The 14,481-nt window shown below is 37.4% G+C and overlaps 1 protein-coding gene across 2 annotated transcripts in view; it reads right to left on the reverse strand.

Annotated features, from left to right (window-relative positions):
• Window positions 1-3,286: 3,286 nt before the first annotated feature.
• Window positions 3,287-14,481, reverse strand: part of srfb (serum response factor b) — a 31,823-nt gene continuing 20,628 nt past the window's right edge. Inside the window, exons 3-8 of one of the 2 annotated variants that reach the window (XM_067385707.1) lie at window positions 12,750-12,981; window positions 7,520-7,648; window positions 5,818-5,913; window positions 5,522-5,719; window positions 5,162-5,238; window positions 3,287-4,172 (exon numbers count right to left, since the gene is read on the reverse strand). In XM_067385707.1, the coding sequence (XP_067241808.1) occupies window positions 4,077-4,172; window positions 5,162-5,238; window positions 5,522-5,719; window positions 5,818-5,913; window positions 7,520-7,648; window positions 12,750-12,981 (828 nt within the window). In that variant the 3' untranslated portion in view covers window positions 3,287-4,076. Of the gene's footprint in view, window positions 4,173-5,136; window positions 5,239-5,521; window positions 5,720-5,817; window positions 5,914-7,519; window positions 7,649-12,749; window positions 12,982-14,481 lie in introns of both variants that reach the window. The other variant, XM_067385708.1, reaches the window with a different exon arrangement.

Consider the following 14,481-nt stretch of genomic DNA (forward strand, 5'->3'; position numbering starts at 1 on the left):
GTAGCAGTTACAGTGTGGCTGCACAGCCCGCTCTGTTGGTGAATATAATCACTACACGATTGCTCGGATAAACAACAGGTTGCTGTGTGTTGGTCGGGCTTTTTTGCAATGTTTTCGCAGGTTATTTTAAACATTTCCGGGGACTGCTCCAGTCGGGGACGGAGCACCAAAAACCGGGACATCTGGTCACCCTACTCTACTCACATGAACCGATTTAAATATGTTTTTAGTACATTAATGGATCTTGGAGAGGAAACGTCATTGCTGGCAATGCAGGCCTTGCTGAGCCATTGGATTTCTTCAAAAATATCTTAATTTGTGTTCTTAAGATGAACGAAGGTCTTATGTATGTGGAACGACATGAGGGTGAGTAATTAAATTACATTATTTAAATTTTTGGGTGAACTAACCCTTTAATGTAATTCTAACAACAAAAACAACAACAACAAAAGTACCACAATGCTACTACACTGTTTTTAACGCATGAAATATCAATATCAGCACGAAAATAATCATGTTTATTTTTTATAAGGATATGATCCAACAGTTTTGGATCAGATTCTGAACAAAACTACAAACAAGATTAGAATGAAAGCAGCATTTCATGTCCACTTTGATGTTTTTTTACCACAGTAAATTCTAAATTCAAAGTGAACTTCAACATAAAAACCAGAGAAAAGGCATGACAAGATCCATTTTTTATTACAAAAAGGTCTGTACATTTGCTGTGTCAGAAAAAAAAAAAACTGAAATCACACAATAATCCAAGTCTTACAACAAAAGAATCAGTGTTACTCTCACACAATCTCTCAAACACTCTAAAACTAACTTCAAAATATTTCAAACAAACTCGCTCAGTGAAATCTCTCACATATTGTACCGAATGAGGAGTATTTCTGAGCATATACAGTGAGGATCAGCTCTATGATGTCAGCATTCTGTGGCCAAGTGTCATTAATTTAAAATTAGAGGAAAAAAAAGACAGAAATAGAACGACTTAGAAATAGAAAAACAAAAAGACACATCATTCAACTGTCCTAAAATAATGATGTTCCTGATAAAAGAACTGAAGATGTAAATCAAGACTTCAGAAACACAATGTACGAGATGATTAAAACACTTTAGAGTTGCATTGAAGTGCAACATATTAAGGCCTGCGAATCTGAACCAAACCTCCTACAGCAGGATGATTTCAAGAACTCCCGACATGACAGGAAACAGATACTAGTTTGTATGAAAAATCAAGTAGAGTCTTAAAGGGTTAGTTCACCCAAAAATCAAAATAATGTCATTAATTACTCACCCTCATGCTGTTCCACACCCGTAAGACCTTCATTCATCTTCGGAACACAAATTGAGATATTTTAGTTGAAATCCGATGGCTCAGTGAGGCCTTAATAGGGAGCAATGACATTTCCTCTCTCAAGATCCATAAAGGTACTAAAAACATATTTAAATCAGGTCATGTGAGTACAGTGGTTCGATATTAATATTATAAAGCGACGAGAATATTTTTGCTGCACCAAAAAAAACAAATAATGACTTACATAGTAATGGCCGATTTCAAAACACTGCTTCAGGAAGCTTTGGAGTGTTATGAATCAGCGTGTCGAATCAGCGGTTCGAAGCACCAGAAAACACACATGAAAGTCATGTGATTTCAGCAGTTTGGTGGTTTGACACGCGATCCAAATCATGATTCGATACACTGATTCATTTATGCTCCGAAGCTTCCTGAAGCAGTGTTTTGAAATCGGCCATCACTAAATAAGTCGTTATTTTGTTTTTTTGGTGCACCAAAAATATTCTTGTCACTTTATAATATTAATTTTGAACCACTGTACTCACATGAACTGATTTAAATATGTTTTTAGTACATTAATGGATCTTGAGAGAGGAAATGTCATTGCTGGCTATGGAGGCCTCACTGAGGCCATCGGATTTCAACAAAAATATCTTAATCTGCGTTCCAAAGATGAACGAAGGTGTAGAACGGCATGAGGGTGAGTAATAAATGACAGCATTTTCATTTTTTGGTGAACTAACCCTTTAATAACACAACAACAGCCCAGCTAACAGGGAACGTTCTCAGAACGTTCTGGCAAGGTTCTCAAAGTTATGAACAAACGTTCTTCCAGTGCATTCGTTTAAGGTTTTCTGGTCTTTAATAATGTTCTCAAAGCGTTATTTATACATTATTCATGGAACAATTTTTCTGAAATGTTTTAGTTGGACGTTTTTTCAAAATGTTACTACTCATTTCAGAACATTTGGAGAACATTCAAAAGTAACATTCCCTTAATGTTTGCAGAATCGAATGTTCCCTTAACGTTCAAATAACTAAGGAAAAACATTATCAAAATGTTCTTAGAACATATTTTCGTTAGCCGGGAGACATAAGAGAAAGTGATTCAAGATATACTCTATATGACAGCAATAATAAGTTTGATTGACGGCACTTACCCCACATGACCATTACACTGATCTCAGTTTGAGGCGTTTCTCAGAGCCCTGTGTTTGTTAGCACAGGCTTTAGTAGGAGTTTAAAGCATTCAGAAAGAAGGGATGGAGAAAAACAGCAAAGTTCCTGTCTTTTCAAACCTCTTTCTCTCTCTTTTAATTTGTATTTCTAGAGGCTATTTGGCACAATCATGTTACAAAAGAGAGAAAAAGAGTTTGATCCTACATCTTGTATTTCTCATAACACTGTGTATAAATCAATATAATATGTTTATATTACATTAATTTACATGGTGAGTCAAATATCTGATTTCATAAGCAAAACAGTTACAATGTATACAAAATATCTATAAAAACAACTGCATGCCATCACACAAACAGGCAAAACAAATCTCAAATATTAAAAAACAGGTTATGTACAATTCCAAATGTCTTGTCTTGTTTTCACAAAGGCCAAATGCGTTGAGAAAGTTTTACCCAACATCCCTCACACGACTCCCATACAAAAGCACTTACTCTCACAGAAGCCAGTGTTTGTCAGATGTGAAGAGCTGAGCTGATCGCAACATAAATTTCACCTGCATTCAGACACACCCAGCTAACAGGAAACATTCTGGCAAGGTTCTCTTAAAGTGATGAACAAACGTTCTTCCAATAATATTATTAGAACATTATTTATACATTGTTCATGGAACGTTTTTTTCCCCTGAAATGTTTTAGTTGGATATTCATCTAACAATTTTTAAATGTTACTACTAGTTTCAGAACGTTCAAAGAACATTCAAAAGTAACGTTCTCATAATGTTTGCAGAATGATACAATAGAATGTTCCCTTGACGTTCGTATAACCAAGGAAAACGTTCTTACATTTAAAAAAAAAAAAAAAACAAAACATGGACGTTTTGAACACTCAGAAATAATATTTTTATAACTTAACGGAAACATTAGTAAAACATACTTCAAACTCACACTCTTACGCGCTCAGACTCACACTCACGTGCTTAGGCTCGCTCTCAGACTCACTCAGACTCACTCAGACTCACTCAGACTCACTCAGACTCACTCTTACACGCTCAGGCTCTCACTCAGGCTCACTCAGGCGCACTCAGGCGCACTCAGGCTCGCACTCAGGCTCGCACTCAGGCTCGCACTCAGGCTCGCACTCAGGCTCGCACTCAGGCTCGCACTCAGGCTCGCACTCAGGCTCGCACTCAGGCTCGCACTCAGGCTCGCACTCAGGCTCGCACTCAGGCTCACTCAGACTCACTCAGACTCACTCAGACTCACTCAGACTCACTCAGACTCACTCAGACTCACTCTCTCTTAAGCGCTCAGACTTACACACACTCGCTCAGACTCGCTTGCTCACCGACTCAACTCAAACTCAGGCTCGCTCACCGACTCAGCTCGACTCACTCGGACTCACTCACGCGCTCAGACTTACTCAGGCTCGCTCAGCTCAGGCTCGCTCACATCTAGCTTCATCTCATTCATTGTGCTGCGGAGGGACTGATCGTCCTGTAGAATCACACACATACCAGTGACAAACTGTATAAAGGTCAATCTCAGAAAGGCGTTAATAAATAGCGACGTCAGTCTCTGGTGTCCTTGTAAAGTCAATCGCTTTTGGCGTTCTGTGAGGCGTCCATATTGACAACCTGAAGCTCCGTCAGGCTATTGCTGCTGCCGCTGGACTGCTGTCCAATCACCATCTGCAGAACAGAGACTCACACAGGTTAGTTTCTGAAGACTAACTGCACTAAACCAGCAAAACCACTGCAAACGAACATTAGACTTGATGACCATCACAATCTGTCATTGGCACACAAAAGAGCATCTCATGCATGACTGATGTCGACTGGAACCTCATAAGAGACCGATTTCAAACATTTGCATTTTACATGCATTTGAACGATTATTTTGTCCAAAAGTGTTCAACATTTGATCATCAGTTCATGTCATTTTCACTGCAACTCGTCACATGAAGTCTGTATCACTGAACTCTAATAAATATGGGCACAAATATCAGGGTTATATAATTACTAAATAATAATTACTAAAATAAACAATAAAAAAACTAAAAAGAATAAAAGGATTAATTTTTAATTGGATTAAGAATTGTTTCTGTTTGTGAAAAAAAAAAAATCAGAAAAGATATATAAAATCTTAAGCTGAAGAAAACTAATAAATATTAATATTTAAATAAATAAATAAATAAATACATTTTCCAAAGAAATATGTTCTGTTTCTGTGGGGAAAAAAAAAATGTTTATCTGTATAAATTTTAATAAATATTAATATCTCTATCTATATAAATACAAATATGTATTAATGTAAAAATGTATTAATATTTAATATAAAAAAATACATATTTCCACAGAAACCCATTCTTAAAGTTGCAATGCATTCTGGGATAAAGTCCCTGTCTACAGTTTGGAACAAATCTAATGGTTCATTTTGCAAATTAATAAATCAGATTGACATGTGCAGATAAGGAATAACAGTTGGTAATTTATTTTTCAGTTTGTCAGTTTGTGAAAATTCAATGTTTCATAAGGAAGGAAGGTGCTCTGGTGCTCATGCAGTGCTGCTGGGATCACAGCACCTCCAGCAGGCCGTGGTGCATTAGTGCAGTCAGTGGCATGCTGGGTAATGAGAGAATATTGAGAGTTTCACTTGTGAAATGTTGATCTTGCCGTACTGGGTGAAGCTGCACCGCTGAGACGGGAATCTGAACCGTTCCAGGAGGAGCCGTGAGGAACACCTGAGGAACGCCACCTGAACACACACACGCGCACACACACACACACACACACAACACATACACACGTTTAGTCATCTAAATGAGATTGCACAGCCTTCTATTGTTTTTATATACAGCTAGTTATAAATTACTGTAACACTAACAGAAAACTGACTGCATTTTTTACAAAAAACAAAAAAAACAGTAAAGTGTTTACAAATGAGCACCTCCCCAAAAGGAGGTTTTCTCCAGGTTTACCTCCCATCTGCTTATAAATTTGTCCCCCAAACATGTTTAAGCCGGTCCAGAATGCCTCACCCGTGTCCTGAGTCTGCGCGTGTGACACCTGCATCGCAGACGGACCCTGTGAGAAGGCGTTGAGCACAGCCAGACCCCCGTCTGTCAGCGTGGGGGCTGACGCGTACATGACTGTGTGTGGGCTGGGATACATCATGTGACCCGGCATGGAGGTGGGCACTGACGTTGTAACGATGGTTGCTGGGAGACTGACTGTGGCTGAGAGAGAGAGAGAGAGAGAGAGAGTCACTTACAAACATTGATCAGTAGGTGGCGGCATTACACAGAGTGTGAATGCGTTTCCTCTCTTCATGTACCTGTGGATGCAGTGCTGGTCTGAGACATCTCTGGACTGCTGTCAGTGGTACTGGACTGGACCTGGATGGTCTGGAGCTGCTGGGGCATCGCACCGCCTGACAGACACACAATAACATACACGGGTCACATGATCAGCTCATTTCTTGTAAATAAACCAGATCATAAGTGCTAGTAAACCTGATACTGATCAAACCGGACGTGCGTTTCACCCCCTGTAACAAGACTAGAGATCTGACTAAGCAAAGACTGATTTGACTGATCAAATGTGGAACATAATTGACTTGTCATTAGTTTTGGACTAAAGCATCAGTTCATGTAATTCTCACTGAACTCGTCACATGAAGTCTGATGTTGTTAGGATCACGATAACATCACTGTACTCCAACTAATATGGACATGAACACTGAGTTATAGAATAATTACTAAAATGAGCAAATACAAATAAAATAAAAAACCTAAAAAGAATGATTCAGAATGATTAACTGGTTTAAGAATGATTGAAGAAAGTATTAATTATTAACTATAATAAATACTAAAGTTTAAAGACTTATTAATACATTATTATTTAATAAAAAATAATGTCCATGGAATCATGTTCTGTGTCTCTGTTGGGAAAAATCTTAGTGGGGGGGGATTTAATTTTAAGCTGATGAATTTTTTAATAATTATAATAATACTACTAATAATATAATAATACTATAATAATATATTAATACATTAATACTTAATAAAAATATTTAATAAAAATGGAATTTTAATTAAGGCGATGAAATGTTCTTAATAATAATAATACTATAATAATATATTTATACATTAATATAAAGAAACATGTTTGTTGTTTCTGGGGGGGATCTGGAAAACAAATCCAATTTGATTTTAAGCTGATGAAAAAATGTGTATTAATTATAATAAATATGAATATATTATTTTTTATTAATATACTCATATTTAATCAATTTTCCATGGAGAGACATTTGGCTCTGTAGGGGGAGAAAATAATCACATTTAATTTAAAGCTGAGGGAAAATATGTATTAATTATAATAAATATGAATTTATTAATATTTCATAAAAATAAATTTTCCATGGGTGGGGGGGAATACAATATCATTTTAAGCTGATAAAATTTATTAATTATAATGAATATTAGAATATGAATATTTATTCTTATATGAATATTTAATGAAAATAAATACATATTTCCACAGAAACCCATTCCTAAAGTTGCAATGCATTCTGGGATTCTACTCCAGAATTTGAATTTGGTCAAAATAAGATCAGCATGAAGTCACCGTCAACAATTTTAAATGGATCTAACGGTTCATTCTGCCAATTAATAAATCAGTTTTCCATGTGCAGATAAAGAAGTTGGTCATGTGTTTTTATCACTTCAAAACATTAAAAGGGAAGTCCTAAAGCGAAAGCAATGCTGTTACACACTGAAGTGTGTTGCTGTGCTCGAGATGAGTGTTAGTCATGTGACATCAGAGCCGCACAGATGGCAGTGGGATGCGATGGACTCAAGCACTGGTCTCGAATCCAGAGATCTTATAGCTGTGTTTCTAGACCTTTCTAAATGATGTGCATTTTGTCAAGACATCTGATTATAAATTAACAATTTCACACGTACATATAGAGTAAAGGTTATGAATTTGATTGATCATGAGCACTTTTGATTGACAGGAGGTTTTCAGACACACACCCGTGAGCGAGACGGTGGCGGGCAGGCGGAAAACGGCCTGCTGTCCCTGCTGTGCTTGTGTGGCGCTGGACGAATGCTGCTGCAGCTGACCCAGAGGAATCGTGGAAGTCCCGGGAGCAAACGGAGAGCCTGGTGACACACAAAACAAAAGTGGGAATTATAAGAAATGGGTTCACTAACAGAATTTCCATGTTTTTTCACATACACAATGGTTGTACCTAGGAATCACACTACCGTTCAAAGTTTGAGCTCAGTAAGAAGTGTTTTTCAGTCATGAAGGAAACATTAAGTTGATCAAAAGTGACAGTAGACCTTTAATGTTACAAAAGATTCTATAAAAAAAAAAAAAGCTGTTCTTTTGAACTTTCTATTCATCAAAGAATTCTGAGAAACAAAATGTATCACGGTTTCCACAAACTGTTTTCAACATTGATAATAATCAGAAATGTTTCTTGAGCAGCAAATCATCATATTAGAATGATTTCTGAAGGATCATGTGACACTGAAGACTGGAGTAATGAGAGTAATGAGATTTGATCACAGGAATAAATTACAGTTTACTATACTGTATATTCACATAGAAAACTATGGAAGCTTGTTTCTGCCACTAAATAAAAAAATAAAGAAGGTAATTGCAACTTTTTATCTCACAGTTCACACTTTTTTTCTCAGAACCGCAAGAAAAGTTATAAAGTCAGAATTCTGACTTTATCTCTCGCAATTCTGACTTTATCTCTCGCAATTCTGACTTTATCTCTCGCAATTCTGACTTTATCTCTCGCAATTCTGACTTTATCTCTCGCAATTCTGACTTTATCTCTCGCAATTCTGACTTTATCTCTCGCAATTCTGACTTTATCTCTCGCAATTCTGACTTTATATCGTGCAATTGTTAGTTTATATCTTACACTTCTGAGAAGAAAAGTCAGAATTGTGAGAAATAAAAAGTCGAGTTAATAAAAAGTTTATTTTATTTCATTGCAGAAACAAGCTTCAATATAAAACAGCTATTTTACATTGTAATAATATTTCACATCTTTTACTGTATTTTTGATCAGCCTTGGTGAGCAAAGAGACTTCTTTCAAAAACAATTTTTTTTTACCAACCCTCAAAATTCTGACTGCTAGTGTACACTGGAGTTGTAAGTAAATACCATGGTACGGTACAGTACGAGTACAGTAATCGTTCAGTAATAACTTGACTGAGGCGGAGACGAGTGTGTGTTCGTCAGGTTGATGCACAGCTGTTTCAGAGTGATTTACAGAAGCAGGTGTTTAAGGTGCCGATTGTGTCGCACCTGCCGAGTCTTGAACAGCTGCGACACACTGACGCAGGAAACACATTCACAGGAAAACAGTCAAACTGCGAGAGGCAGCTCTGACCGCATGTGCCAGAAATATATGAGCTGGAGCGAACGACGGGCGGCACTAATCAAACCAGCACTGCCGGCACTGAGCCTACAGTATCCGGCTTGACAGAAGCACCCGATGGTTTACTGACAGTCACAGCAGCTTTCATGAAGCATCGCTAGATCATCATGTGACTGCAGGCCGGCTCAGTGTCATTGAATATTCATTTGTGATTATAGGCTTTTGTACTCTCATGCAAATTATTTCTTCTCAACAACGATAATCAAAGCCACTAGAGAGGAGTCTCTATTATGGCTGAGGTGAATGAATGCTTCAGACCTCCAACTCACACACACACATACACTTTCAGCTCAACTAGGAGGTTAATGTAATTCAAATTGATTTTGCTAAGTGTTTATTTCTTAAAGATTATGATAGTCTTGTCGATCTCAGATAACGTCAATGCTGCACTGCTGTACAATGCAGACCATGATGCTGCAGTAACTCTTCTGAGCTTCAACGATACTGTTGTTTTCCTGTTTATTACCGCAAAGCTGCTTTGAAACAATCTGTAGAAATAAAGCGGACTTCGTGTTCCTTGATGATGTTATGTGTATAGCACTCTCCACAACACACATCGTTTCAAAGCAGCTTTAGAGAAAATCATGATGTTGTTTATAATATCTTAATATCTTTATGCTTTATAGTCACATTTATTAGATTAATAATAATATTATATAATAATATATATAATAATATATATAATAATATATATATATATATATATATATATATATAAATATATATATATATATATAAATATATATATATATATATATATATATATATATATATATATATATATATATAAATAATAGATTAATGTGATAATATAGTTACATTTTGAGACTATATAAACAATCAAGCAGTTGAGATTTACTATATAGTATATCACTTTACTTGAGTGTACTCAAATAGAGTTGGATATAGTAAATAATACATTTTTGTGACAATATAAATGATCACAAATTTGACCGCCTTCCATAACTTCAAGAGTTTTACACTTTCTTCGTATGTAGAATACGGAAGGCGGTCTGGCGGAAGCTAGATATTTTACTTCATAACTTGTTAAAGCTGCAGTCCGTAACTTTTTTGGTTAAAAATTATCCTAAATCAATTTGTTGAGCAAGTACATAACCAGCCAGTGTTCAAAACTATCTCATTATCTTAGCTCGATTCACAACGGTAAGCTTGTAATAAAGTTTTATAATAAGAGCGACATGGTGGATTTCCACAGGAAATTCGAGCATGCAGCAGTTCCTCTGTGTGTCATTACGTCACGTCCGTAAACAGAAAGGAAGGAGTCCAGGCTAATCGGCTTTATCACGTGAGGACACTGGTAGCGGATCATTTAAAGCCTTTTCTCACAGCAGCTGAAATAATTAAACTTATTTTGATGGTGGATTGTAATCCAGAAAGCTCCAAATGACAATCATCAACTGGAGATTCACCCGTAGCCAAAAGCAAAAGACTTTGGACTGTTGAGTGGCTACAGAAATTGAAATCTACAGGTAACACTAATACACACATAGTCACAGCAATGCTGATGTTGTTAACATTAACAATTTGAGAACAATATAACAGTAATAATAATTTGCACGGTTTGGCGTGATCCGAGCTAAGCGATCGTTAGATTTAATCATCATTGGCAGCGCGATTTATTGTAAGCCTGATGCTTTTTTCCTCAGTTGGTCAGAACAAAAGTGGCAGACATGTTACTTGTTCAGACGATATTTTCCAGTGAAAATTCTTATATTGGTCATAAGATGTAGAATCTGTGATTCTGAAGTTCAGTATCCACACCGGTGCGGTGACTGACAGCAAACATTAGATTCATCCGCGCTGACGAGCTGTGTCGATGCACAACGCACGTATAGAAAACTATTCCGCATATGACTGCAAATGCAGGTTTCAAACAAGAGATGGCAACAAAGAGGAAAAATCGCGGACTGCAGCTTTAAATATGGATTTTTTTATTTTTATTTATTTTTTTTTTTTACACAAATGCATCACTTCGCTTCAGAAGGCCTTTATTACCCCCCCGGAGCCATGTGGAGTATGTTTATGATGGATGGATGTGGATGGAGACACTTTCTTCAGCTCATACTCATTGATCCGGTTCACTGCATTATAAAGCTCGGATGCATCAGGATATTTATTAATATATCTACGATTGTGTTCATCAGAAAGAAGAAAGTCACATACACCTAGGATGGACTGAGGGCGAGTAACCGTGCGTTCACACCGCCGCCGGCGAGAGCGTCAACAATTGCAGTGAGCGTCAACAATTGCAGTGAGAGCGTCAAACTTTGACGCTCTCGCCGCCGGCGGTGTGAACACACAGTAAAGCTTGAGGTAATTTTCATTTGAAAGTGAACTAATCCTTTAAAAGGTGCCCTAGAACTTCTTTTTACAAGATGTAATATAAGTCTAAGGTGTCCCCTGAATGTGTCTGTGAAGTTTCAGCTCAAAATACCCCATAGATTTTTTTTTTATTAATTTTTTATAACTGCCTATTTTGGGGCATCATTAACTATGCACCGATTCAGGCTGCGGCCCCTTTAAATCTTGTGCTCCCCGCCCCCGGAGCTCGCGCTTGCCTTAAACAGCAAACACAAAGTTCACACAGCTAATATAACCCTCAAATGGATCTTTACAAGATGTTCGTCGTGCAGCTGCGTGCATGGATCGGATCATGTGAGTATAGTATTTATTTGGATGTTTACATTTGATTCTGAATGAGTTTGATAGTGCTCCGTGTCTAAAGCTAACATTACTCACTGTCGGAGAGATTTATAAAGAATGAAGTTGTGTTTATGAATTATACAGACTGCAAGTGTTTAATAATGAAAATAGCGACGGCTCTTGTCTCCGTGAATACAGTAAGAAACGATGGTAACTTTAACCACATTTAACAGTACATTAGCAACATGCTAACGAAACATTTAGAAAGACAATTTACAAATATCACAAAAAAATATCATGATATCATGGATCATGTCAGTTATTATTGCTCCATCTGCCATTTTTGCTAGTGTCCTTGGTTGCTTACCTAGTCTGATGATTCAGCTGTGCACAGATCCAGACGTTAATACTGGCTGCCCTTGTGTAATGCCTTGAACATGAGCTGGCATATGCAAATATTGGGGGCGTACATATTAATGATCCCGACTGTTACGTAACAGTCTGTGTTATGTTGAGATTCGCCTGTTCTTCTGAGGTCTTTTAAACAAATGAGATTTATATAAGAAGGAGGAAACAATGGAGTTTGAGACTCACTGTATGTCATTTACATGTGCTGAACTCTTGTTATTCAACTATTCCAATATAAATTCAATATTTAATTCTAGGGCACCTTTAACGCTGTAAATATCGCTATCTTGCGTTAAGCACTCATCAGCATGTGCTATCTAGAGTTTCATGACAGAACTAGGCACTGGTTAAAAACGAACATTTTAATTTAAATATTTTATTAAAAAAAAAATAAAAAAAATAAAAAAAAATTAAAACACTTTGTCATTGCAGCAGATGAAACAATTAGACACGTGACAGCCTTTGAATATTGTTGTGGATAATGAGGAAATTTGGAATCAAAAAAAGTGTGAGAACCGCTGCTTTAAAGTCTCCATGAAATCAAAATGGACAATTGTTGTTGTTTTTATCAAATATTGCAGTGTATGATTTATCAGTGCACATCATTATTGTTTTAAATACATGTTCCTCATAATTTTGAATCAGAATAACCAACATTTTTCAAAATATCTTTTGTGTTCAACAGAAGAAAGAAATTCATACAGGTTTAAAACAACTTGAGACACACCTGACATGAAGGTGAATCCACTGGGCAGCTGCATGACTCCTCCAGAGGCTCCTGCGCTCTTCAGCACCGTGCCGTTGGCGTTCCCGCTGGCCGAGACGGGAGCCAGATAGTTTGTGATGGGGAAGGACGGGCCACTGCTGACCTGCATGCTGGTGGAGGTAGTGGGGACGGTGGTCGGAGCGCCGGTGCTGCCCGGCAGACTGGCCACGGTGAAGGCCGGTTTCAGAGCGTCCTGCGGAAGATCAAGTCTGAATTATTCAGCAGCGCTGATGAGGCTTTCATCAGGCATGATTAATACTGGAGCAGATTTCAGCAGGAAGAGTCACACTTGATCTGTGAGTCAAATTACACTGATCACGCTGCAAAAAAAAATCACTTTGAATTAAGGTTATTTTTCTGACCTCACTGGCAGATCTTTATTCTTGTTTTAAGTCACTTAATTTTGATCAATTTCTCAGAAAACAACACTTAATATCTAAATATTTGTACTGGAAAACAAGACTAAAGTAATTTTTTGCAGTGCATATTACCTAAAAGAGGGACATTTACAATTTATTATCTGTAAACTGTGGCATGAAGATATTAATTTTATTATAAACATTAACATCATGATGTACTGTAAAGCTTCTTGGAACAATGTGTATTGTGAAAAGCAACACGTTGATAGTTTTAGTGAGTACAACTCGTTACAATAAGGTTCAATTAGTTAACATGAACAAACAATGAAAATACTTCTAAAAGCATTTGATAACCTTAATGTTAATTTTGATATTTATTAATACATTATCAAAAGTTGTATCTGTTAATATTTAATGGACCTGAGCTGACATGAACTAACAAAGTATTTGATTAACTAATGCTATTAAAGATTAATAAATACTTTAACAAATGATTGCTCATTGTGAGTTAATGCATTACCTAACATTAACTAATGGAGTTCCCATTTGAGTGTGTATAACATTAACATCACTGGATACAGGACGAGACTGAACATTATTCATGAAATATATACTGATTATAGTTACAAAACAGCTTGAATCATCTGAAGCACCGACAATAAGAACTAGTTTTACAGAAAATCCTGCCATTCAGATAAAGTTCAATGTGCTCATCATTTATTGTGATTCGTTACCATGACAACTGCTCTCAACGGCAACCAGAACACACACTCAGAACATCTGACCATGGGCTGCACACATATTCTAGTATTATATTCAGCATTTGCATTACACTGGTAAAGCTGCATTTCAGTTCTCATCTGATGTAGAGAACTAGTGACTGCAGATATGACATTACACACACACACACACAGTCACAGATGCACACACATACAGTCGCACACAGTCGCAGTCACACATACACACACACACGCACGCACACACACGCACGCACACAGTCGCACACACAGTCGCACACACACATACAGTCGCACACACAGTCGCACACACACATACAGTCGCACACAGTCGCAGTCACACATACACACGCACGCAGAGGCACACATACAGTTGCATAGTCGCACCCAGACACAGTTACACATTCACACGCACACATACAGTCGCAGTCGCACACACACACAATCGCGCGCACACAGTCGCACACACACACACACACAGTCAGTCGCGCACACACACACAGTCGCGCGCGCACACAGTCGCGCCCACACACACACACACAGTCGCACAGTCACACGCACACACACAGTCGCACACACACAGTCGCACACACACAG

Source organism: Chanodichthys erythropterus, chromosome 5 (genome assembly GCF_024489055.1).
Source record: "Chanodichthys erythropterus isolate Z2021 chromosome 5, ASM2448905v1, whole genome shotgun sequence".
In the NCBI taxonomy this organism is placed as follows: Eukaryota; Metazoa; Chordata; class Actinopteri; order Cypriniformes; family Xenocyprididae; genus Chanodichthys; species Chanodichthys erythropterus.